Here is a 27,714-nt window from a genome sequence, read left to right on the forward strand (position 1 = left end):
TGCCATTCTTCCAGGGGTCTCCAACTGGTGGCCTACAAGCTGGATCTTGGCATGTTTTGTTTCATTTGTACAGTGTTCCCAGGGCAGTGACTGTCTAGAACTGAGTGGGAATGGCCTTCTCCAGCTGACTTATGCATGTCCCAGTTCACCACAGTCCACAGATGACCTCCATTCTTGTGTTTTTGAGCTTACACTCACAATTTATGCAACCTTGCCTAAGTCCTTCCCCTCCTTGTATACCAGAATCTTCACCTATCAAATGGGGATGGGGGTGTTGATGACATTTTACAGGTGTTTTGTTTATTGCTTGCCTCCTCCCACTAAACAGTAAGCTCCTAGGAGGGCGGGAGTTTTGTCTGCTTTATTCAGTGATATCTCCTATCGCACTTTGAACCAAATCTGTTGCATAATAGGTGCTAAATAAACATTTCATGAGTGAATAAATGGCCCTAACCATCTCTTTCAGCTTAGTGAAACACTTTCTGAGAATTTGCATATTGTGATTTTGGAAGAAAAAAAATTAATCTCCCTTCAGTTAAACTGTTCAAACCTTGGACTTTCAGAGCACGAGAGAGAGAGAGAGAGAGAGAGAGAGAGAGAGAGTGCATAATTTGACTTCCCTCTTACTGATGGCCACAATTGCTGGCCAAGATGCAGAAAACGATGCTTTTCATTTGTGTATCCAGTGAAGCCTTTATCCTCCTTTCACTGCATTCATTTTAATACTTCCATGTGGCTTTTGGAGCTTCTGAAAGTTCTACTCTTGTGTTTCTCAATGGTCTGTGAAACTGCGGGGCACTGGAGCCTGGCTCTGGGTCTAGCCACCAGGTAGCAGAGGATTAAAGTTGAAAGGGAAGGAGGCACTGAGCTGAAGTCCCCCAGGGATGGGGCCACCCCCAGACAGTCCCTGCGCATATCACACCTGCTACATTTGCAGAATCCCCTCACCTGGGTCAATGGAGACGGACAGGTGATTCTGACGCAGGTGGTCCCAGCAGAAACCCCCAAGCCTAGTCCCAAGGCACAAAGCATCTGTCACACATTTCTTGCATCATAACTGTCTACACGCCCTTGTGATATTCTTCCTTGCAACAATGAATCTGTGTCCTACAAGAGGCTTATGTTTTCTAAAGGCGAAATATTCTATAATTTCAGGTGGCTTCCATCAACTTCCCCGCGTTTCTACTCTCAGCATCCCTTCCTTCCTCCTGCAACACTTAAATGACACAAGATGAGCAAGAGAAGGAGATTTGCATGACTGCCTCTGGGAGGGGAGGTGGGAAAACAGGAGGTGCACGGGGTAGATTTCTCATCACTTCTCAGTGTCATGGCATATTGGTTGCTATGGAACTTTTGTATGAATGCAAAGGTCAGACTGTCGTTGGTTATTAGTTTGGGATCTGCTCATTGGTTATCCTGTTCCCATGGTGAATCAGTTGCTTGGCCCGACAAGTAGATTAGCTGGGGTGGAGGTGTGTGTGGTATAAGGTTCCTGGAGATCTCCAAAGTGCCATCACTCTTCCACTTGAGACTTCTCACTGAGACTAATTATCTTCACTAGGTGGAGATAATTATCGTACATTCTGATACATTTTAAGATCAGGAATAAAAGAGTTTTGAAAGCCGCAGTCATAATTTCCCATTTTCTTCTATTCTTCTAGGACCTTCTAAACCTCTCTTGTTCTGCTTACTAAGGTCATATGAACCCAGAAAAGTACTGACTCCATGGACAAGCCAATAAGTAAGTGGGGGCTGTAGGAATAAAGAGCTGAAGAGGCTCCTTCTTAGCTCACTTGCAGGCAATAAATAGAACCTTGGGTTGAGACTGCCTGGTAAGCAGCACTGGATTGGGCATCAACAGGCCCAAGGGATTGTCTTGGTCACCTCAGAGGAAATCCCTTTCACCTCTTAGGCCTCAGTTTCCTTGTGCATAACATGAGATGGATAAACCAGATCATCCTAATGATCCTGCCCAAAGCTAAAGGTCTTTGGAACTGTGGTTCCATGTTTTCCAAATGCTCCCTACCTCTTGGGTCCACCTTGGACTCTTCCCTTTCCTCACTCTCATATATCCAGTCCATCAGCAAGTGCTGTCAGTTTGAGTTTCAAAGTAGCCCACAAATCCATCTCCTTGACCATCATAATTTCCATCACTGTAATTTCCTCTGGACAGCCATAAGATCCTCTTGCTTGGTTTCTCTGCTTCCACTCTTGACTGTTCTCTGCCCAATTCATTTTCCTCATAGCTCCCTGGAGTGGTATTTTAGCATGTAAATCAATCCTTGCCTTGCTTAAAACTCTCCAATGTCTTCTCAATGTATTGAAAGTAAAACTCCAAATCTATACTACAGTCCAGGGTCCTGCATAATCTTGACTCTGCCTACTTCTCTAATGTTATCTCAAACCCCTGTTCTCATTCACTGGGTACTCTTTGCATCTTTGAAAGCATTAAGCTCTTTTCCATCTCAGACCCTTGCACATGGCTAGTATATTTCTCAGTTCTATGCAAGCCTACCTCTTTCTCACCTATCAACTCCTCAGAGAAACTTTCTCAGAACTCCTTAAGTCCCCTGTAATTCTACTTCCCTTATTATCTATTGCTATAGCAGGGTCATTTTATTCATAGCACATCACAATTTATACATTCACAATTGCCTGTTTAATGTCTGTCTTACAGCACTATTCTTGCCAGATCCTTGAAGCAAACACTCCAGCCCCCATGCTGCTCATTGATATATATTGTCATATCCTCAGCCCACTGCAGCATGCCATGCATGGCCAATAAATGAATGACACTGGTCACAAATAGGGGGAAAAGGGTACAGAAAAGAAGGTTGAGGGAACTAAAGATAAATTTTGCTGTTTTGACAGTTTTGTCCCTCCTTTAATATATCTCTTCTCAAAATGTTCCTCTCCATGGGAAAATGAATCTAAAGATCTCTTAAAAATAGGTCATTGGACACAAGAAGCAGGCCTATGAAGTCAAGTCATGGATAGCATTTTAATCTCACCATCGGCCTAATGAAAAAAATTATAATGTGTGATCACAGCTAAACTGAATTGTAACTCTGAATATTAAAATGGCTTACACAAAACCAATTTCACATATAAATATGTTAAAGGGAGGTGGGAAAAGTCTTTAAAGAATTTCAAGAGGATTTACTGGCATATGTCATTGAATATGTTAATTACAGATGATTTATTCATGATATAAGTGCAGAAAAACATTGACTTCAGGCACTGTGGCCAGTGCTGCTGGTTGACCCCCCAACATCTATCCCCATATGTTCCCCTCTAGAGGCTAGAATACCTAAATTCTTGCTCTACTGGCCTTGCTTGCCACTAGGAAGGAAGGGCCACTTTTCTCACTAATAAGATAGAAGCAGATATCAGCTGCTGGGGTAGGGAGTATTCCATTAAGCTTTTGTTTTTCTGATCCAAAGAGACAGAAATGGCAACACTCCTTCCCTTTCTTGTTGTTTGAAACAGACGCAATATCTTGGTGTAGCCATCTTGTGAATATGAGAAAATGTCAAGACAGTCACAAAACAGCAGATCCTGATTTCACTGAACCATGAACCACTGACTACTTCTGCTTTTCTAATAACGTAAGAAAGATAACTATCTGTTCATATTGCTGTGGTCAGATTATTGTGTTAATTGCAGGCAACCACATTTATCTACATTTTGTTGGCTTTTGGGTGACAGACATTAACATGAACTTTGAAGAGATTAAAAGAGATAAAGCTACTTGTGTATGAATGTACATACATGTAATTCAGATGGCACTTGGTTTTCCAAATTCTAAATTAGTGAGGATTTACGATATTTTCTTTAAGTAAACAGCAAGAGTAACTAGTTGAAGCTCGTTTGAAAGGATGTTTGATGCAAAAAAGCCCCTTAAAGTTCTTCCCACCACAGCACCCAGAGTGTCTCTGACACAGTACTTTGCATGTCAGAGGCTCATGACACGTATGACTTCATCAGGGAATACATAGACAGCAACAATAAAAGCTTCTGTTGATGTTTGCAGCTGCTTGCTTGGTCTCTGGCTCTGATCACTCACTGTCTAAGTGTCCTTGTCTTTTTTGTATGGCCCAAGTGAGATGAAGTACATTCCTTTTCTTTTTAGCGTGTATTTCCAGGATACACTGTAGTGTATACTCTGACTCTCAGGGTTTCTACAGGCCTCTAAGCTCTGGGAACGGCCAGGGTGGGCCTGATAAGGAAAAGTCCACCTCAAGTAGATATTACTTCTTATTCTGGAATGTTTACCCTTTTGTCTGTAAGACTCTTTAATCCAAAATGACAAATCCTTCCTCCCAGTTCCTGTGAGAAGAAGTCTCAGGAATCCTGGTGTTGCTGGTCTCTGGGATCAACCACTGGCTGTTTCTGCTTTGTCCCTGGACTTCGCAAGAAGGGAGAAGTCCAGTGGCTTTCACATCAGTGTGAGCCACCCTTTCTTCCAGTGAAGTTTAGTAGAAGCCCAATATATAAAATCAGTAAAATAACAAAAAATGGCCCTTGTCTTATAGTGCTTCCTGGATATTATATTATGGGTCCTACATATATCAATCTATTTTAAACCTCATAACAATACTTAAGGAGGTAACGGTTCCATTTTACCAGTGAAAAAAACAGGCATAGAGTGGAGGTGTTCTATCAAAGATTGGGAGGAAGGAGGCTGGGATGGGTCCTTCATAGTCTCATTTTCACCTCAGTGTCGGTTCCTAAGATACTCTAGTGGAACCCTTAGAAGACCTGGAGACAATGTTTGAAAATCCTTTTGCAGCCCGAGGTCACAAACTCAAATACTCTCCCAGGGGCCAGCTGAGTAACAAAGGAATGAAGGTGGTTACCTGGGGGCTGCAGTGCGGTGGAGTGTGCAAGGATCAGCTAAGGGGGTGGCTGCCACTCGGCTTTGCACAACCATTACCAAATTCTGTGCGGATCAAACACAAACATGCCTCCCAGAGGGCTTAGCTTTTGTGGGCCACCAACTTGAGACAATCGGAGAATGGGTGGAGACTCTGAAAACGTATCCTGAGGTCAGACCACTTGGGTGCCACTAGAAGGTGAGATGCCCACTGATGAAGGAAATAATGGAGAAAAACAAGCTCATGGGTCTTTTTGGACATATGCATATTGTGATGGCCCTATGTTATACTGACTAGCTAAGAGTCATTTCTTCCCACTGTTTATCTACTGGCCTGATTTATTTTTAAGCAAGTCCTTCCCCTACTTGGTTCTGTCTACTCTTCACCATGTGTTTGCCAGTATTGGCCAAGCATCCAGTCTCACACCTCCTCTCCCACGCACCCCACCCCCCAACTGTCTTCTTATTTAAAGAAAAACAAGATTATAATGGTGAACAATGAGACTACCTAAATTATACAGCAGCCAAAATGAGTCCTGAGGGAAGATCCTTAGGAAGATTTTATTCCTTTGCTACTCAGGAATATTGGTTCTCATTGACACTCAAATGCAAAACAGACAGGTGGCTAAGATGCCTCCAGCACTTGCCTATAAGGCCTTAATATTTATGTAACTTGCCCCCAGAAGGTGACAATGTGTGCAAATCTATTTATGACAGCCAAGTTCTAAGCCTCCCCACATGCTTTAGAAACTTGGTAGTCTACAAGGGACTGCCTAATGGAAAAGGAGTTCATAGACACTGAACAACTGTAAAAGGAAAGGGAAATATAGTCAGTGCTTGTATATCAAATAAACTGGAGGGGATCTGTCACATGAACATTCCAGAATGTAGTTGAAAGAACATCATACACAAAGACAGGAGGTCAATAAATGTGAGGACTGGGCTAGATTGGGAGTTTTCAAGTTTCTTTTATGCCCCCGCCGCCTTTCCATCCTTCCTCCTTTTTTTCTTTCTTGGCTTAGGAATCATTTTTTTGAAAAAACAATAATATTTGCAGTCTAATGTATAAAACAGACAAAGTGGACCTACTGTGGTTCCATGTGGAGGCTGCGGCCTCACTGATTTGGGCACCCTAGCACTCTCAATGCACTATCTGAGGCACCTCTGAGAAATCCCATGTTCGAACTACAAGAAACAAATTTACATCACCGTTAGAACTAGATTATTTCCAAGGTCTGTTCAGAACTAAGAAAAAGAGAACCCTTTTCTCTTAAAAATGAAGAAACCTAGGTCTGCTAGGTCAGGTGACCTACTCAGGGCCATTCCTAGCATGCTATAGCTGGTACTAGAACCCACTCATAGTTCAGTGCTCTCCTTCCATCATTTAGAAAGTCGCATAAGATGGTGGTCTGAATCTCAACTCACCTAGCTACAAGCTCTGTAACCTTAGCAAGATATTCAACATTTGTGTGGTTCCTCATTTATGAAAGAAGATATAACAAGAGTCCCACCTTATGCTTCTGTGAGGAATCAGTGAGATAATGGATGTATGGGACTCAAACCCTTGCTTAGCATATAGTAGGTGCTTACTAAATGTTAGCTGTACCATACTCTCCTCCATCCCTTCTCTGTTCCTTGCAGCTACAGAACATCAGACTTGTGATTATCCCTATTACTCTTGATGGAGCACATCAACCAGATAGCAGACAGAGCTGGCTCAGACACAGGATGCATCCAGCCGATGGACAGCATGCACTGGACAGTTGGCTGTAAAGCATAGCTGAAAAGCTGAATACAGTGAAGTCTGGAAATAATTCCTATCTCTTAACTTTCCAATATTTGCTTTGTTTTCCAAGAAAAATAAGCATTGAGCAAAGGGGTTGAGAAGAGCTGACTGACCTGGGAGAAATGTCACATCCTTGTTGCATGAATGCTCCCAGGGAGAACCACAAACTGTTGAATATCCCAAACTCATTGGATTGGTCACTGGTTGTCTGGTCCCGCCCTTCCTCAAACTCTTCACTGTGCCATTCATAGGGGCTGAAGCGGCTGACCAGGAAAAGGACGACACTCACTCCAATGTAGGCAAAGACAATGCACATCCAAATTTCATAAGCCAAAGGATCGAGGAAGGAGAAGACCCCCGGCTTGGACTTCTGCGGCTTTTTTATCATGATGGAGATCCCCAAACTCATAAATGGCTTGGAGAAATCTATCACCTCTTCCCGGACCAAGGTGATAGTTAAAGGAGCCACGGCCACATCGGCTCTCTGCAAAAAAAAAAAAAAAAAAAAAAAGGAAGAAGAAGAAGAAGAAGAAGAAAAAATGCAGTTGAGCTCAGCAGCTCTCTGTTCTTTTGTTTCTTTCTCCACTGAATATTCTTTTGCATTTTAAAGGATGTGCGAGTTGAAAAGAAACTCAGAAGTCTAATTCCTCCTACTGTCTATATTTCTGACAAATGAATGATCAGCTCACTATCTTATAGGAGAGATCATCCCAGTGTTTGACAGTTCTAACTGTTAGGGCATCTTCCTCACCTTACTAGAAGGGGGATGTTGTGATATCTGTGGCTTCTGCCTTCCCAGCAGCCATGCCTCCTTCCTCCACAAGAAGAACCACTCCTGTCCACTTTCAGTCCTTGTAGTTCAAATCAGCTAATCACTCTGGTTACATAGTGAAGTGCATGACCCAGGTTTGGCCATCGGTATACTTCGTTTCCCTGGTCAGAATGATTCATTCAAAAATGGTATAGGACTCAAATCCATATAATGAGCATTAGCCCTGAGAGTCAGAGTGAGAGATTTAGAAACTGATCCAGAATGTCATTTGGGCCATGCTAAATTCAGGGCTTACCCCAGACTCCAAGGAAGATGGGTTAATATATTCTATTTGTTCCCAGGAACATGAGCCAGCCCTTCTGTTTGCCTAAGCCAGTTTGGATTGGGTTTCTTTTACCTGCAGCCAAGATATCCCTAGCTAATAGTGTGATAAAGGCAAATTTAACTCAATAAACTCTTACTGGGCACTTCTTTATGTTCAAGCCCTAGGCTGGAAGCTGAGGGTAAGCTACAGTCCCTACACTCAGGGTATTACAAACTAGTAAGAGAGGTTGGTATACATATCCACCTTTCCCTCCTCTCACCCCTCCCCTCCTCCGCAATTTTTCAGTCTACCAGGTAGGTTGGATGTACTAGCCAAGAGATACACAATGATACAGGAGACAAGAGGCATTAATTCTGGCTGAGGAGATCGGGGGCTACATCATAAAAGAGGTGACACATAAATTTGGCATTGAAGAGGGGTAGGATCTTGTTGCTCTGGCACAGAACACATTTCAGAAGGAGGGAATTATGTGAGTGAAGGCCTTAAAGAGAGGAGGAAAAGAAGCATCACAAGTATTTTTCGTGAAGACGCCTAAGAAACATACAAACAATTCAATTTTTAAAATTCGGATCCATGTAGACAAACATAAAAAAGGTTGCAAGAAATGCTCATCTTTGAGCATCTAGCATGTGGAATCACCATCCTTGCTCTTCGGTCTTTCCTCCCTCTCCCTAATGGCAGAAGCACTGGCATCTACACAAATAAAAATCCACTGCTCTGTTGGCTTGAGATCAAGAGATCCTGGAAACCCAAGAAGGTTCCATGGACAGGTGCCACAAAACTCATTTTTGAAATGAGAAACACATCTGTGCAAGTCTGTTCCAGGTGGATGGCTTTCTCTCATGATGCACAACAGTCCAGATGTGAAACTGGTGACAGATGTGTGCAGATGAGTGCCCCACTTAGCTGCCGACTGGTGTTGCATAGAGAAGATTTCGGCTGATTACTGTCATTGGCTGGGGTTTTTGAGAAGGTGCTTCAAGTGGAATAAAAACCCTGGCTTCAGAATGACTTAAGATCTCACCCAGGGAAAGAAACTTTCCATAAAGCAATGTGAATTTGATAGTAATTCTGCTTTTTTTTTTCTAATAGTCACTGCATAAATCTTTTATTATTATTATTATTATTATTATTATTATTATTATTTTGCAAATACTTACAAGCAAGTGCAAGGGAGAAGATACCTACTCTTTTGTCTGTACCCTAACATAGATAGAAAAGGAACGGAGGAGAAAAGTAATGGAAATGACTTAGAGGGACTACTACATGTTACCCAAAAGGGAGGTGAATGAAGACCAGCTTTGAAGGTGGTAACAGGAATTGAATGGATTCGTTTGATGCCTCCTGAAGTGAGTTAATGAAAGGGACTGTGGACTGGAAAAATCACAGAAGCACATCATCATAATGCTTAGTTCATTCAGCAGTTCCAAGATTTGTTTCATAGAACATTATTTCTGAAAGGATGTTAATAAGTGTAACATAAAAACAGTGTGAAAATTAGGAAACATGAATCTAGGAAATATGAACTTAAACAGGTGGGGCGAGACTCCTCAGAACCTTTAGAAGATCACTATACACTGAGAACTTCCAAGAGAGGTAAGTAGATGTAATACTTCTAAAATTATCTGGCCGTGGATCCCTGAGCATCAAAAGAGACCCATCTGTGTAGGAGACATACACAGTGGGAGATGCCACATTCAATGACCTTACTTTATAGAGAAAAACTCAGGTCCAGAGAGGGAAGGTGATTTGTGCAAAGCTGCAGTGTTTCGGTTTGTCTGACATTGACTGAGAGGTCTTAAGAGGTGATTTCCAGCACCTGAGGTTGTTAGTGGCGCTCTGCAGGATTGGTCAAAGGCAGAGCTTACCTGGGAAAGTTAGACCTGGCTGCTCTGCTGGTGACTTGCTGACCATGTGGCCTTAAGTGAAACTGTTGTCTTTTGGAATATCAAATCCCTCGCTAAAAAAAAAAAAAAAAAAAAAAAAAAAAAAAAAAAGCGTAATAATTTTTTGCTTTACCTATTTGATAGGATGGTTTTGTGAGGATCAAAAGAATTCAAATATGTGAGAATACTGTGAAGTGTAAGCATTCCACAGATCCTCAAAATTATTTACTTAAATCGACATTAGGATAGTAGCTTCCAAAATTAAGCATACGTCAGAATCACCTAGAGGGCTTTTAAAAATGCAGGTGGCAGAGTTTCTGGATCTCGGCGTGATACCTGAGAATTTGCATTTCTTTTTTTTTTTTTTAATATTTATTTATTTTGGGGGGAAACAGAGACAATAGCATGAGCTGGGGAGGGCAGAGAGGGAAACACAGAATCTAAAGCAGGCTCCGACGCTCTGAGCTGTCAGCACAGAGCCTGACACGGGGCTTGAACCCATGAACCATGAGATCGTGACCTGAGCCAAAGTCAGATGCTTAATTGACTGAGCCACCCAGGTGCCCCGAGAATTTGCATTTCTAATAAGTTCCCCAATGATGTTGATTCTACTGGTCCAGACATCACACTTTGAGAACCACTGACCTAGGCGAGCCCCAAACAAAATATGTGATGTCTAGAAACAATCCTGGGGAGACAGTAAACAGTTTTGATGTTGTAGGTAAAGGCGAAATGTGAAGAAAACCATTAAGGTTGGAGAGCTACTCTGAGCCAGGCACTGTGTACGTAAACTCCCCACCCCAGCCCGGGGATACGGGATTCACTTTCCCTGTTTTACAGCGGTTCAATAACTTGCAGGTGCCTGCCGTCAAAGTTCACTCTTGTTCTGCTCCACCAAGACAAAGGACAGGCAGGGAAGCCACCTGTGAATCAAGCACAAAGCCAAATCCATGCAAGAAGCAGAAACTTCATTTGTAGCATGTGGCATCTGAGAATGCAGACACTATTGCTATGCCCATCACCAGTGAACAGTAACAGTAGCCTTACAGTCCAGTGCTCAGATGGCTTGGAGTTCAAAAGCCAGGCTGCATGTCACAACTCTGCTTTTACTAGCTGTCCTTTGCCAAATTACATACCCGCCCTCACCACCCCCCCCCCCCCACTGGGCCTCAGTGTCCTTATCTATAAAGTGTGGAAAATAATTGTATCTGTCTTATGGGGTTGTTAGGAGGAGGAAATGAAATAATGTGGGTCAAATATTTAGCATGGCGCCGGGCACATACTACCTGTGGAAATGTTACTACTACAGGTTTTGATAAGAACAAGGTGGAACAACATAAGAGACTCTTAAAAACTGAGAACAAACTGAGGGTTGATGGGGGGTGGGTGATGGGTATTGAGGAGGGCATCTGCTGGGATGAGCACTTGGTGTTGTATGGAAACCAATTTGACAATAAATTTCATATAAAAAAAAGAACAAGGTGGAGGAAAAGAAGATGAAAGAGACCTTGATTGGCTTAACTATTTAAAAGGCACAGAAAGAATCAATTTGGGAGCCTCCAAATGAGTTTTGTCTGACCTTCTGGTTATTTGTGGCTGACAGATAGTTCCTCAAACTCCTCTATTCTTCCTCAGGGGTACAGAAAAAGAAAGCCAGACCAAAACTCAAGGGAGGATGTTGAATTGGGCCCATCATGGAGTCTTGAGAACACAGTTTATAGAGCACAGAGGGACAGGCCTGATGGAGGAGAGGGGATGGATGGGAAAGGGCTGGCCCTGGGGCATCAGAGGTAACCCTGGTTTCTTACTGATGAGCCAGTGACCCACCACTGACTGTTGGCTATTGGGAAGCTTGACCTCAGGATGATCATACCATTGTTCTGCCAGGATCACAGGGCTTTTGCTAAGGGAACTGTGGTCCATGGGGTGAGGTCGAAGATGAATGCTAGTGGAGGTTCCCATGGAAACCAGCCTCCAGATGCAGCGTTAACCGTCCAGCTCTCTGTCATCAGTGGAGCTTCCCAGAGTGAGAGAAGTAGAGGGAGGAGAAAGGGTAGAAGTACATTCCACTCCTCAACTCATTAACCATCTTATTAGGTCATCTTGAAAGCCACTTTCCTATGGAAGATTTTCCTTATTTCATCTATTTTTTGAGTTCCCTTTGTATGGTTCCCATGGCCATCACGAGTCCTATTGCCTTGATATTGGAGAATGGAATTTAACCTAAATGGTTGCTTCATCCTGGCCGGAACTCAACATCAACCTGTGACTTAGTATATGCTTCTGCTCAGAGACCCTGCCTATAATCTTCAGTTTCTATGAGTAAAGCTGTGGTGGTCCCTTTCCTGCAAGTAGTGGCTGACTTCTTACATTACATTTGTTGTTTCTCTACTCAAGTATCTTCATCATCTCCCAGTACCCACTGAATCAATCCACTCTTCCCCTTGTCACTTCTTACTCAACCATAGCCCTGACTGCTCAATCCAAGCCCTCTACACAAATGACCACTGTTTTCTTTCTTTTCTTTTTTAATTTATTTATTTAGAGACAGAGAGAGAGAGAGAGAGAGAGAGAGAGACAGAGAGACAGAGAGAAAGAGAGAGAGAGACAGTGAGAGAGAGAGAACGAACAGGGGAGGGGCAGAGAGGGAGAGAGAGAATCCCAAGTAGGCTCCATGCTGTCAGCACAGATCCTGATGTGGGGCTTGAGTCTACAAACCATGAGATCATGACCTGAGCTGAAATCAAGAGTCAGAGGCTTAACTGACTGAGCCATCCAGGCACCCCAATGACCAATGTTTTCGCACTCTCCTTACACCTCTCTTATTTCCATCACCATTCTATTGTTTGTACTTTAGAAATTCCTGGGCTGCCTTTCTCTCTATTTGAACATGGGCAATTTTCAGTTTCCATATCTTTCTTGATGGCTAGACAAACTCATGTTAGCCTCTTGCCTGATCCTTGAACCATACTATCTTTTTACTACTCTCTCTCTGTATTTTCTACCCCATAAAATGTTAAGATCCTTGGGGATAGGGATCAGATCTTTTACTTCTCAGTGATTCCTTAAATACTTAAAGCAATTCAGACATTCAGTGGCTTCTCAGAAATGCTTCAACTTATTGAAGATTTTATAGCAATCGTGCATGGTGTTATTTCAAGTGCAGTGAGTGATATAAAGACAGAGAGACCTACTCCTATTACACAGAAAACTATTATACAAGGCAAGGTAAGCCACAACAGAAACAGAAACTAAATCCTGCAGGGGAAGGCAAGAGCACTTAGAAAGGAGAGTTAATACCTGTTATGGGGAGAAAGAAATGACACCTTGGAAAAAGCAATATTTGATATAGATTTTTGGAGAAGGGACAGGAGTTTGGGGGTACTTAATGGAAGGGAGCACTCTAGAGAACAGAGTGACTCAGGGGTGGTCTTGCTGAAGTGGATGGTATCGGAAAGGTAATATTGGGGTGAGTGACTAGAAAGTTAGGTTGAATCCAGGGTGCATCTGGCACCAGGGAAGAAGTTTATATGGAGGGGCCATAAATGATTTTGAGCAGGGGAGTGGCAACTCAGCGGTCTGCCTCAGGAAAACTCATTCTGAATCTCAGTATTGCCTGTGTTAGGTCATGATCAACTGCAGTCACAAGACTGCACTGAGAAAGCCGGGACCAGTAAGTAGCCTTGAACAAAGAATGTCTCAAGATATTGGATTTTGAACACCTCATCTTTTTGGCAGCAACTATACTAAGTTAGGGGGTCCAATAGTCATCTGTGGACGGGGCCAGCCAACCACCAAATTATTTTCTGTCAAACTCTCTCCCTGTCCTCCAATCCCCCACCCTGTGGAGAACTTACTCCATAGACCAGCTCTCCCACCATGCCATTCCAAGCCTTGGTGTCAGGGTCACGGGCTCCATATTTTCCATCGCTGACAATCTCAAGACGGTAGGAGTAGCCCACATGTTTGGCAATCTCTGCTGCTAGCTCTACACAGTAGCCCTCATAGCGGTCATTGCCCTCAAACTGGTTGGCATTCTTCTTGAGCATCACATACGGATCTTCCTGGTAGAAAAATGGGGGAGAGAGAATGTGGGTTGTGGGTCCACTCATAGGTAAGGAGGACATTGGCATGGCAGGGAAAGATGTCAACAACGTTGGTTAACTTTGGTCTCTCTAAGTCCCTAAACCTACTTCCTGTATTTCTGCTCCCTCCATTACAAAACTTCTTGGGCTAAGAAAGTGAACTCTTAAAATAAGAATATTTCATAATTCACATGTGGAGCTCACCCTTTTAAATTATGATCCAGGAGCTTTTGTATTTTTTGGAGGTGCCTCTAGGGCACTATGTTGGGAAAGTAGGCCCTAAACAGTCTCCAGCTTTCTCACAGGCAATCACTGAAAATCACAGCAGTTCAGTGGATATAAAGTAGCTAAAGTGCTGGCTTTTAGGAGACTTTCTTAGAAAATGGCTTCTACTGAAGGAGTGTACAGTCTGAGAACCACCATAATTTAGTCTCACCATTATGTCTCATATATGGGTAAACTATGGCTCAAAGGAGGGTAAGTGACTTATCCCAGTATACAAAATGAAATCATAGCAGAACCAGAGTGAAAACAGCATCTCTAATTTCTAGGAAACTCCTTTTTCTACTCCCTCTTTCTACCTATAGCATGGTTTCGGCAAGAAGAACAACCAGCTTATGCTCCTGGGGAAAACCTTTGTGTTGGTCTAGCTTACATCTAGATAACCTCAATGAAGGACTGAGTACTCACTAGGATTGTAGTAACGATGTATGTTCTATTCTGGACACTTGAATTGTCCCCCCCAGCTTGAGCATCGGTGGCTGCAGGGACAAACTTATCATCTTCATTCCAGTAACCGATCTGTTAAGGAGAGGAAGGTGGTGACGTGAGATGAGACAGGCTCCTCAGGACTGGCTTACTGTGGACGACCCAGCCAACACCAGACAAAAAAGCAAGGATCTAGGCATCATATCATACAATATTAGACACACCAGGCTCTAAAGCATTGGTAGATAAAAATAACAAGAGGTAAAATGCTCTCCATCCAGGTCCTCCCAGTCCCACCCCTTTGAACATCCTCACCATGATGGGCTGAGCCTAGAAATTGCCCCTGTGAAGAGGGGGCGGGTTTAACTCTTAATGCAGCTAGAATATTTTGTACAATGCAAGCCATGGCTGTGGAAACTAAATTCCTTGCAGCTGTTCACAAGCTCAAACCCCTTTTTCTTTATTTCTATTAACCCTTCTCTTCCTGAGCTCATTCTGAATGGCAGTTGGAATCATACGATTTAAACATTAAATTCCTTTTGCTTTATTTTTATATTTACCTGTATTTTTTTCCATCTAGATTTAACTTCCTAGGTGATTGTTATTTTATGCTTTATCATTTATTTCTCTTATTTCCAATTATGAAATATTATAATACTGAGTATATATTAGTGCCTAAAATTATTGGCTGAAAACATTATTATTTTTTTAAATTTGTGGGTTATTTATACTGGCTCATTTTCTAAGATCTTTCAGCTAATATTTATTGGATCCCTATCGTGTGCAAGACTCTGAGCTAAAAGACTGGTAGTATTGTGTGGGAGGTTGAGAGAGATACAAAAAGTCTAAGAGGTAGTCCTTGCTCTGAGAAGTTCCCCAGTCTACTTGGGAAGACATGACACATGCAACACACAAGGTCGTAAAGGATGGACAGTTTGAGCCCAATCCTTTCAGGTTGGAGAGACCATGAACATGTGCCAAGATGTAAAGGCAGGAATCTTCCCAGATATGTAAGTTCAATGGCTTCTAGGTGGAAGATAGGGTTAGCCTAAGAGGGCAGTGCGCAAGTGGTAGAAGATGGATTTTTTTTTTTTTTTTAATTTTGGGAGAGGAGAGAAAAAGAGAGAGAGAGAGAGAGAGAGAAAGAGGGAGATTCCCAAGCAGCTCCATGCTGTCAGTGTGGAGCCAGATGGAGAGCTCAATCTCATGAACTGCGAGATTATGACCTGAGCCAAAATCAAGAGGCAGATGCTCAAACCACTGAACCACCCAGGCGCCCCAGGAGACACCTGGATTTGAATGCCAGGCTAAACAATATAGACTTTATCCTGAAGGTAACAGGAAGTCATGGAAGGTTTGGGAAGAGCAGAATGGCATGGCTAATACACATACACACACAAACACACACCTCTGTCCTGTCTCTCTATATCTTTAGACAGTTGTGTTTTGTTCTGTGGTTCTTCTTTTGGCTGTAGATGGAGGGTGAGAAAGAGAACTGGAAGTGCATTTGCAGAGGAAAGAGCAGGCCTCCCACCAGCCAGAACTCAGACCAGGCTCACACAGCTGAGGCCTGTGCCAGGGGTCAACTCAAACAGCACTGTCTCCTTGATGCCTTCCCCAGTTTCATTGGAAAAAAGCCATTCTCTCTGTGATCTCACTGCTGTTAACAACAACAATGATAATTGCCAATGCTGATTATGTTCTTGCTATTGTCAGATGCTAAGTGTTTCTAAGTTTTTGTGCCATTTCATTTGGATTAGAGGTGTCTGTAACCTGCCCAAGGTGATGCAGCTGGAAATTGGCTCTGCATTTGTTGCTAAGGGGGGACTTGGCTTCCATGATAACATGTAATCATTTTAATTAACATTTATTGAGCGCTTACTGGGTTTCAGTCACTCTTTTCTTCTAAGTGGTTTTTTTCTTTTCTTTTTTTTTTTATGTTTTAACTTCTTCCATCCTCACAAAAATCTATGAAGTGGGTACTTAATTATCACCCCCATTTTAAATGTGAAGCAACTGAGATGTGGAGAAGTGAGGCAACTTTTCCAAGGTCACGGTCAAGTCATGGAGCCAGGATCTGAGCCAGGAAGGTTGACTGCAGGGCCAGTAAGCTGCTAGCTGGCCCTTGAGTGCCTCAGGTAGGTCCCCACTGGCCCTGTGGTCTGGCTGTTTGTATGTCTGTCTCCATCTCTCCACAGTTCTGTGGGTTCCTGATGGACAAAGCCAGAGGTCTATTCCTTCTAGAATGATTTACTTAACATGGCATATTCTTCCATAAGAAGCAGCTCAGGAAATGTTTGTTAAGAGAAGATGTGCTTCCAACAAGGAGACAGTGGACCCTACTGGGTGCTAAGACAGTCCAGAGGCTTGTCTCTCAGGGCATCGGGTCAAGATCTACCCTTGGTGCAGGCCTGTGCTCAATACTGCCTGTGTTAGGCACTTTTAGTCAGCACAGAAGGAGACATTTCTCCCTAAATGACACAAGAACCAGAAACTTAGATTTCCAGAATGTCAGAGGTGGAAGAGGCTTGAAGAATCACTTCTTCCAACCCCTTTCTTTTACAGAGAGGGATGAGGGGACAGGCACAAAACCAGGATGCAGTCTTGACTCCCTCACTTTGCTAGGCCAGGGCCCTGGAACCCTGGAGCACCTGTGGGGACTTTTCCATGCCACTTTCCTAGGAGGTGGGTGAGGGGTCAGAAAATGGGAGACAGCTCTGGGTGCCCCATCTCTCCAAAACACTCAGTTCTGCTTTTTATCTCTTTCACGTATTGGGATCCCTTTAAGAGTTCACTTTTACAAGGAGCCCTCTGGTTGAAAATGTTTAAAGCCACTAATGTAGTATATCATGATGCAAGTTTTCAAAAGATTTCCAAAGTACTTTCACAACATTTAACTCTTTAGCAAACAGCACAAGACAGGTGTGGGATTGTTTTCTCTGTTTTATAAAGGAGATAACTGAGCCTTGGGGAAATCAAATGATCTAATTTATAAATATAGAGATTATATAGCAGATTCATGGCAGGGCATAGGAGCCAGGGCATGACCTCAAAGGTTAGGTTATTTAATGTAATCAATACTAACTCAGGAGCAGGTCTGGCAAATGCCATTTTCCCCCCACAGATGACGCTTTCCCTTTCTCTTTCTTTTCCTTCTTCCCCTCATTCCCTTCCTTTCTTCCCTTTTACTTTCCTCTTCACAATCAGGCACAGGTTTAGCTCCTTCTAATGAAACCATCAGTACAGAGCAAGTTGCCTTCTCTGATGTGCAAAATCTAAAATCTACAGTGTATTATTACATATTATTTTTTTTAAGTGGGGCTTGATAGTCAAGAGATTACTCTCTGATATAGACAGACCTGGTTTAAAAGGTGGGCTTTCCTGGGGTGCCTGGGTGGCTTGGTCAGTTGAGCTTCTGACTTCAGCTAAGGTTGTGATCTCATGGTTTGTGGGTTCGAGCCCCAGGTCGGGCTTGCTGCTATCAACATGGAACCTGCTTCAGATCTTCTGTCCCTCTCTGTCTCTGCCCTTCCCCTGCTCGTGTATGCGCATGTGCTCTTTCTCTCAAAAATAAATAAACATAAAAAAAAGGTAGACTTCCCTAATTACTAATCTTTGGCCAGTTACCTGACCTCAGTGGGCCTCGGTTCTTGCTCTGTGGAATGGATACATCAGGAGTATCTGTCTCTTGAGGTTTGCTGTGAGGATGGAAGGAGTTAATGCATGGACAACAATGAGAGCTGTATGTGGCTCATATTAATGCCTAGTCTAAGGGTAATGCCTAGTTGAAGGCTAGCAGGCTTCTTCTATAGTATAAGACATTTCAGTATCAATTTACTATTGAAATTATCAATCTCTAAAGAAAAAGTGTATTATTTTAGAGCATTTCTCAAATTCATTTGGCAAAGTAACCCTCCTTACATGCAGAATGCCCTAGGATAAGTGTGCCGCAAACCACAAGACATTGCTCTAAAATCCCAAGTTATTTTGATAAAGGATAGGGGGAAAAAGCAAGATAAATCTGTTGTAGGCCAGATTTATACTACTTAGAAAGAGACTTTAATTTCTCAAGATAGTGGTCCTTCAAAGCTAGTATTGTGGCATTAGTTGTTAAATTGGGATCTATAAAAGTTACTGCATAGCTTGGTTTATATACACCTTCCTGATATCAAAAGCTAGAGGAATAGCTAAGTGTCATAAACAAGTTTATTTGATGTCTGACCCTTTTGTAGGGAAATAAAACAATATTGCCAGTCAAAAGAGTGGGGTGATGCCAAAACCCGGCCTGCACCTCACATAAGCTAGCAGTTGAGAAATCTGGCTCCACAGTTCGATGAAACGAAAGTTGACAAAGAGTTTTGAAGAGACACTACACTTCAGAGATGAGAGCAAATTTCCCTTTCTTGGAGAAATGGGTTGGATTATTATACAGCACTTTGATTCTCTACTGAGGATATGCAGGACCTTTGATTCTCTCTGAAAGTAAATCAGAGCTAGTGGCTGGGTAAAGACTGGGGCCCATTATTCAGGAGAGGATTTAAACAATTCTAACAGTGAGAGGTCCTCTCCTGGGGCCAGTTATAATTTTTGATCTTCTGTTTCCATCTGCCTCTAAAGATTCTTTGAATGTAGGAAATGAGTCTAGATGATAGATTAGCTTTTTTTAAGTGAATGAAGTCTAAAAAAGAGATAGTTATAGAACAGTAAATTCAACTGATCTACCTTGCACAGTCAGCAAGTCAGATTTACACATTTGTATCTCTCAGCTGCCTGTAAAGGCACAGCCTGGGGACCTCCGAAAATGAGATCCATTGTAATACAGTTTTTAAAAGTAGGTTGCCTATTGTGGCAAAGTCAACTAGATGACCAGCAAGGACTCTTATTCTCTTTCCCTAGCATAGAGGTGTTGGCAGGAAGTAGCTCCCTAGCCAGCAATTACATTTCCCAGCCCATGGGGCACCTAGGTGGGCCAGAGGATTGGGTTCTGGCCAGCAGAACACAGCACAAATGATGCCCATCTCTCTTGGTCTGACTCCCTCAAATCTCTAGCACAATTTCTGCTTTCTTTCTTCCTCATCTGTTAGCTAGATGTTGATAGCCAGAATGATGCAAACGGACAATGGAACCTCTATAAGCCTGAGTCTTAACCAGAGCCCTCAGTCCAAACACTGGTCACCAGGTGAATGAGAATTAAACATCTATTGCATTAAAGAGCTAATAATTCAGAGTTTCTCTGTCACTGAACCTAGGGTTTTCTTAACTAACCTACTTAAAGAATTTGAACTTAATATGTTTATGTATGACTTTGAATTCTGCTGTAAGTGTTATTTAAAATTTTCCAGCATTTTTTTTCTTACTTGCTGGCAGATCTATGGAAATATGGGCCAGAATAGTATGCACCCTGGTTGCCCAGCAACATCCAATAAACTGTCTACTCATTTAATAAAAAGCCATTTATTTGCATGTGCTTACTATGTGTCAATATACTGCAGGGGTTGAAGGTATAATACATAACACAACTGTGGTCCCTGACAGCTGGCATTTTAGTGGCAGGAAGGTGGAGAAGAGGGGAAGAAAGACAATATATACCCAGGCCAGGGGTCAGCAAACTTTATCTGGAAAGAACCAGAGAGTAAATGTTTTAGGCTTTGTGGGTCACACAGTCTCTTTTCTAAGTACCCATCTCTGCTGTTGTAGTGCAGAAGCAGCCACAGACAATATCTAAACAAATGAACGTGGCTATGTTCCAAAGAAACTTCATTTATGGATACTGAAATTGTATTTTGGGAAATTTTTACATATGATGAAATAGTTGTCTTTTGATTTGTTTCAACCATTTAAAAATGTAAAAAAAAAAAAAACTACTAGCTCATGGGCTGTACAAAAGCAGGCAGTGGGATGAATTTGCCTTGCAGGCTGAAGTCCGCCAACCCCAATCCAGATCACTAAGCCAACAAGAATAGATCAGAAGGGTTAAGCATTAAGAAAAAAAAATAGAATGGGATAATGGGATTGTGCCAGATGGTGGGGGCCACTTTAGATAACTTGGTCAAGGACAGCCTCTCCAAAGTGACTTCACTTGAGCAGAGACCTGAACCACAGGGAGAGAGAGCACACAAAACTGCAATGATAGAGAACATCAGGTAAAGGGATGGAACGATGTCAGTGCAGCTGTGCAGTGATGAGCTAGTGACAGAGGAGCAAGAGCTCATGCCAGAGGGAAGCAGCCTCTATTTTCTGAAGGTCAAGGGAAGGAGTTATATTTCCCTGCAACAGGAAGCCAAGGGAAAGTTGTAGGCAGAGAAACAATAGAACCTGATGCATATTGACCTTACAAAAGGGCAAGGATGTAGATAGTGGGACTAGGTAATAGGTAAGGAGGCTCCCATATGCATCCAGGATGGCGTGGGGGTGGCTTGGGCTCTAGGGTCAGCAGTGGAAACAGAGGTGGTTGGGTTAGAGCAATGTCTTAGAGCTATAAGAGGATTTGGCACGTCCAAAGTTGGGGAGCAAGGATTTACAGAAAAACTTCTGAAGATCATATGGAATGGAAGGCTGTGAATTCTTTGGGACTTTAGATTACTTCTGACATCAGCAGGACTTTGTGTCACTTTTAGTTTGCTTTCCTGCCCATGCTTTCCTTTCTAGTTACTCAGAGGGTCAGAATCCAGGATAAGAAACTCAGGGCAGGGCAGGATAAGGCAAGGCAGGGCAGGGGGACTCAAGTCAAGTTGCAATGAGAAGTAGACGCCTGCAATCAGGTCAGAAGCTAGACAGAGGGCCAATGATGATGGGAAAGATGGTTAAAATTCACAATGCTGGTCCCTTGATGAAAGACCTTGGAGAATTTTCCCTACACTTCTCCCTTGGCAGTCATTTATCAGAATTTGTGATCCAACCTGGATCTGATGAGGTATTTTAGATCTCAGATAGAGATCTCTACATCGGTACCCCCTGGTGAACAAGATTTCCTGAGGATTTAGCTTTAGCAGAGCCAACGCCAAATCTGGCATCTATGCTGCTAAATGTATGATGCACGGATGCTTGGAAGTGTGCACATTTCACTGGGATGTCAGATTGGACCCAGATACCTAGAGGGTATCTGTTGGCACATCAGTGCCAAGGATATAGGCCAAAAGATCAGGAGAGTGTCCCTGAGGCCCCAAATCAAGCAACAGCAGCTCCTCTTTATTACATATATCAGGTAAGGCCACGTAATGTTTACTGAAACAAGCACAACTAGGTCACTCTTAAATCTGAGGAATTACTTTGCTAGGAGGCTGATTGAGTAAAAGGCCTGAAGCCACAGATGTAGAGGAATTGATTTTCTCCAAGTCAGATTCCCTGTAAACAAAGGATGCTTGAGCCCACAGTCTAAGCAAGAATTTAGTCTTGGGGAAGTAAGCTGGAAAACAGCCTTGGGATCTGAAACAATAAAGCACAGCCATTTGCTGGTGGATTTTAAGGTTACTCTGTTCTTTCTGTCCATAGGCTTGTACAGCCTGATTCACTCAAGCTCAAGGCTGACAAAAAAAAAAAAAAACAAAAAACAAAAAACAAAAAACAAAAAAAACCCCTGTGGCCTAAAGAAGGGAGTTTAAACAAACAAACAAAGCATGTGCTGGATGTCGATTACATGCCAGGAGCTGCTTTTCTGAATCCCTCACTACAAGCTGTGGAGGTAGGAGGCACCGTTGCATTTAATTCTGACAGTGACCCTGTGCGGTACAGGATATTATCCCCCTTTTGGAGATGATGTAACTGAGGTCCAGGGAGGCTAAGTAACTTGTTCTAGGTCACGTGCCTACTGAAGAACAAAGCAGGGACTTAAATCCTGGCCTGTCTGCCTCCAAAGCCCAAGCTCATAACCATTCTGCCTGTGTTTCTCACCAAACCACCTAGAGCACTGGGAGCCTCTCCACTCGGGAAGCTGGCTTTTTAAATGTGCAGACTCCCGAGACTCATCTCTGTTCTCTTAAAGCAGAATGTCCAGCTTTGGGGAACCCAGGAATCTCTATTTTTAACAAGGCCTCCAGGTAATTCTTCTACTTGCTCAAGTGTGAGAACTGCCAATCTTGCTATGATGAGTCCTCTCCTGAGGAGAGCTCTTGATGTGCAAATTTGGAGGAGACAAGGAGGCTTCCCACAGTCTCTGGTGAGGTTTAAGGTCAACATGAAGGACTGAGACCCGTGTTCCCGGGGGTAGTGATTGGGGAAGTTCCCACTGATGGGCGTTTCATCCATTGAAGAGGGTCCCTAACCCCACCTGCCCTGAGGGAGTCAAAGCCCAGCCCAGAGAGGGACAACTTGACTGGAGGCATAAGCTTCACAGGGATGCTATCACATGCATCGGCGTCCATGGTGTCAGTGCTGAGAGGAACTGAGGTTTGCACAGGCCAGCACCTCTCACTCATTTTAAAGACCCAGAGAAGTTAAAGCCACCCTGCTGGGCGATGACCAGGCTGGGGTAGAAGCCTCTGCCTTCTCTTCATCCTTATCTCATTACCACTATGTCCCCAATATACCTAGCCTGCTGCTAATGGGCAGGGAAGAATCTGGCTTTATTTTCAACCACCCCACTACACTGCAGGGAAAAGAACTAGATAAACACCCATGTTTTAATTTTGACAAACACGCAACTGCTCATAGGTAGTATGCATGTGCCAATTTCGTCCACAGGAGATAGTATTTTTCCGCCCTGAGGGCAGTAGGCCATTCTGAGGATTCTGAGCAAGAGCCCAAGTTCCATGGTCAATAATGTTCTGTGTAGGAGCAAACTTCTTGCCTGCCCAAGTCCTTACCCAAAAGAACTGCTTTTATGTTTTCATGTACCATGCAGGGGTGACACTGCCCCTTCTTCTCTGCATCTGAAAGGAAGAAGGGCTGGGGAGGAGGTCACGTAACTGGTGTCCCTTCTAAGGACAGCAAAATACTCTGAGCTCCTCACTCCTCCGCAGTCATTGGAAATGTTCCAGTTGTGTTCTGGAGCCATTCAGCTGTGGCAGCTGCTGCAGCAAGATGAGTGTGGCCTGGAGAGTCATGGGGCCCGTTTCATTATAACTCACTGTGGGACCTTAGGCGGCCTACCGGGCTGGCCTGCCTCAGTTTATCCATCTAGGAAAGGGGAGCTATATATCATGAAGGCTGATATTCTTCACAACCACACTAAAGAAAAAAAATACTTTGAAAAAGATAAATAAGTCATCTCAGGGCTTGTAGACTTTAGTCACATAACAGCTCCTGACATTTGCCATACCTGTTAGTAACCACTCACTGAACAATGATCAGGTGCCAAGGCATACATGATATGTCTCCATTTTATAGATGTGGAGATTGAGGATTGTAAGAGTTAAGTCACCTAGCAGATGTCTTTTCCAGCATGGGAGTTTGTAGAACAGGGGATAACAGAAATGAACTCAGACTTAGACTATTTTTGGATGGGCATCCCTTGCAGTAAATTTTGTCCCCAAGGACAACGCCCTTGTGCAATCACCATGCCAAAGGTTTGCTGAAAAGTGGTTATGCTCCTAGTGGCTATGCTCAGAACCAGATAGAGAGCCCTGTTTGGCAACTGCTGAAAGTTAACACAGGTAGTGGGCCTACTGTAGCCGATTCCTGAAGTGTGCCCAGTAGAAGGTGGGAAATGGGTTCTGGGTCCTCAAAGTGTTCACAATCTAGGAAGAAGTATGGGATGTATGTGAATGCACTGCAACAGGAGACAGTGTGCTGGTGTCCTGGTGACGTCACATGTGCTGTGGGAACACAAAAAGACGAGAAGCCTTCTATTGGGTGGGGAAGGAGTGATGATAGAGAAGTCATTGAAACTTGGCCTTTGTGCAGGCAGAGTAATGGCCCCTCTGAAGATGTCCATACCCTTTCCCCAGAACCTGTAACCTGTCACCTTACATAGCAGAAGGGACACTACAGATGGGATTAAGGTTACAGACCTTGAGATGGGGAGATTATCCTGGATTATTGGTGTGGGTCTAAACCAATTATGTGAGTTCTTAAAAGCAGAGTATCTGGGGCGCCTGGGTGGCGCAGTCGGTTAAGCGTCCGACTTCAGCCAGGTCACGATCTCACGGTCCGTGAGTTCGAGCCCCGCGTCGGGCTCTGGGCTGATGGCTCAGAGCCTGGAGCCTGTTTCCGATTCTGTGTCTCCCTCTCTCTCTGTCCCTCCCCCGTTCATGCTCTGTCTCTCTCTGTCCCAAAAATAAAATAAACGTTGAAAAAAAAAAAAATTAAAAAAAAAAAAAAAAAGCAGAGTATCTTTCTTGACTGTGGTCAGAGAGAAGATGTGAGGTTGGGTCAGATGTGATGTTGCTGGGTTTGAGGATGAGGAAGGGGAATATGAACTGAGAAACATGGGTGGCCTCAAGAAGAAAGTAGAAAAGACCAAGAAATAGATTCTCCAGAAGGCACACAGGCCTGCCGGTATCTTGATTTTAGCCCAGTGAGACTCAAGCAAGAATTCTGACCTATGATAAATTTGTGTTGTTTTAAGCCACTATTGGAAGTAATTTGTCACGGCAGCAATAAAAAACAAAAACAAAACAAAACAAAACAAAACAAAAAAAACAATACAGCCTTGGGAAATGGGATGTGGTGAGACAGACTATGATATACAGGGTGGGGTTCCAGACGGGAGAGCAAAGGATATAGGTTTATGGGAGGTGGGGACAGAAAGGATAAGCAGAGCTGTTACGTAGAACTTTCTGTGACGATGGAATGGTATACATCGGTGCTGTCTAGTATGGCAGTCACTAAACCACATCGATTCTTGAGCACTTACCACATTGCTAGTGCAACTGAGGGACTGGCTTTTAAATTTTGTTAAGTTAAAAATTAAATTTAAATAGCTATGCATGGCTAGTAGCAACTGTATTTGACATCGTGGGCATAGAGAGCATGAAGTTTGAGAGATTAAGATCTAACTTTCAATGTCTCAGGCACAGCCCTTAGAATTTCTGCACACATTAGGTCATTTAATCCCCTAAGTGAGCCTAGGAGGTTGGCATTATTTATGGCGATCCCCATTTACCAGATGAGAGAACTAAGGCACAAAGAACCTGAATGACTTATCCAGAATCACAGACTGATAAGTGGTGATGCCAGGAATGACCTCCAGGATTCCAGAGCCAATCCTCTGACCCATGTCACTCTACTAATATTCTACCATAATATGCAATGCCTCTTACCACTACATCATGCCATCATAAGAAAGAAAGAATATGATGGAGGCCATGGACAGGATAATAGAGGCTGCCACGAGGCATAAACAGGAGAGGCCAGGGAAGGCATCCCTAGGGCATGACATTTACTCTGAGTGCTTAAGGAATTGAGGAGGAATTGGCCAAGAAAAGGAAGGGAAGGGGGTAGAGAGTCCCAGGTAAAGGGAACAGGTATGAAAACTCCAAGGTGAGGGAGAACGTGATCTATTCAAGCAAGTGAAAGTTGATCAGAATGGCTGGCATCAAGAGAGAAAGAAAGCGAGTATCTAAGGTCAACGGTGGAGAGATTGGCAGAGACCAGACAACACAAGTTCTGGTAAAATTGTGAATGCTTTCCAAGGATTTGAATGTTATTCTAAAAGTTAATATGCATATATACTATATATTATATATGCAAACACATACACATATTTTTCACTCCTTCTGTATGGAAAATGGAGTGGATATGACCAAATGTGGATCAGGAGAAAATGGTTAATGTCATCAGTAACCACATTCCTGAGTTCTTCAGAATCCCTCAGGAACAGCAGTAGCATTTATATACCTCTATTACTTTATATTTTCAAAGTATTTTCCCATCCTTTCGATCTTCACTAGTACCCTGCGACAAAGGTAGAGATTTTTATCTCCATTTTGTAGATGGGTGAATTAATTCTCAGAGAAAGGAACTGACTTGCCCAAAGTCCCAGCTGGTTAGTGGCAGAGCTGAGTCTAGAATCCTTGTTGCCTGAGTCTCTTCAAAGAGATCCAGTCCAGGAAAGATGGGCTCACAAGGCTCTCCGCTCTGGCCCTCTCCTCTCTGGAATGGAAGCAAAGGTGGCCTTTACCTTTCGGATGCCATCATGCTTCATTTCAATCACATGGAGGGTGTAGTTGGTCCGGCGTCCCTTCTCATTAAATTGAACATTTCCTGTCAAGCCTTCAAACCGCACCTGGAAAGCAAAGCCAAGTAGTAAACCATGAACTCAGAAGTTCCACTTGTGCTTGTTTGCTTTTTCTGCTAAAGTGAAAGTCCAGAACCCGAGAAGCTTACATGGGATGAGGTCTCAGAGTCACGTGATGACTAAGATACTCCTTGCCCACAGCAGACACGGCTATGGGCAGTTCTCTTTCCTACCAAACTGAGATTCATACTGAAAACCTTTTTCATCCATTGCCTTAGGCAAACAGTAATAAGGGATCAAAGTAGATTCTGATAAGAAATCTCTGTGCCATCCTGATCGAACACCTCCCATCGTGACCACCTCCAGGGGCAGTGCCTGCCTCTCAGACACATGCCTTTAGTGGAGAAACAGGAGGCCTGCAAAGGAAAGGGGGCCAGTGCACCATTCCTGGTGAGTCAGGAGAAGAAGCTGGCCTTATGCAGCCTTGAGCCATGCTTGAATATGGTTCCTTGGTTCCCTTGTGAGGCCAGGAAATAAAATATGTGGGAATCTGAAGACCTGACATTGGAAGGCCTGAATTTGACCCTGGGAAACCAACTGACCTTGGGAGATTCACCTCTCTCAGCCTCCGGTTTCCAAAATTCCTGCCCTGTCTGCTTTAAAGGACACAGCAAATGTCAAAGTGCTGTGAAAACTTGAAAGCACCTGAGGAGAGCCCTTCATGTTAAGACCAGAGTAGGCAGGGCTTGAAACAAGTCTCAGCTGGTTAAAGGAAAATTTGTATTCAACCACAAATATGCTTCGTGGGATTTCTTTTCCACAAATGAGTCAGATCAAACTTTCATGGTCTCAAATCTTTAATCACAGAAAAGCTCAAGTGGTCAACATGTGGGATTCAAGACCTTTAGGGCCAAGTCTGCCGCTCTGGAGGTGACCAATAAATCTCACCCAAGTCTACTCTCCAAGTAAGGATGAGTCTAGCTGTATGTCATCTGCTCAGGTGTAAGAAGCCACATTCTCTAATGGTGACCCACCATGGGTTCTCACATCAGTCTGGCCTAAGGCCAGTGAGGTGAGTCTCTACCTATAACCAATATGAACGTGGCCCTGTAACCCACCGTTTATTTCTCCCCTTCAAATAGCTTAAAAGGAAGACTTATA

At 43.3% G+C, this 27,714-nt stretch overlaps 1 protein-coding gene across 4 annotated transcripts in view; it reads right to left on the reverse strand.

Moving 5' to 3' along the window:
• The window catches only part of GRIA1 (glutamate ionotropic receptor AMPA type subunit 1), a 302,080-nt gene that overhangs the window by 78,295 nt on the left and 196,071 nt on the right, over positions 1-27,714 (reverse strand). For all 4 annotated transcript variants that reach the window (XM_042907529.1, XM_042907525.1, XM_042907506.1 and 1 more), the window contains 4 exons: positions 26,497-26,601; positions 14,421-14,531; positions 13,503-13,709; positions 6,776-7,146 (listed from right to left, as the gene is read on the reverse strand). In XM_042907529.1, coding sequence (XP_042763463.1) covers positions 6,776-7,146; positions 13,503-13,709; positions 14,421-14,531; positions 26,497-26,601 — 794 coding nt within the window. The remainder of the gene's footprint in view (positions 1-6,775; positions 7,147-13,502; positions 13,710-14,420; positions 14,532-26,496; positions 26,602-27,714) is intronic.

This window comes from Panthera leo, chromosome A1 (genome assembly GCF_018350215.1).
Source record: "Panthera leo isolate Ple1 chromosome A1, P.leo_Ple1_pat1.1, whole genome shotgun sequence".
In the NCBI taxonomy this organism is placed as follows: domain Eukaryota; kingdom Metazoa; phylum Chordata; class Mammalia; order Carnivora; family Felidae; genus Panthera; species Panthera leo.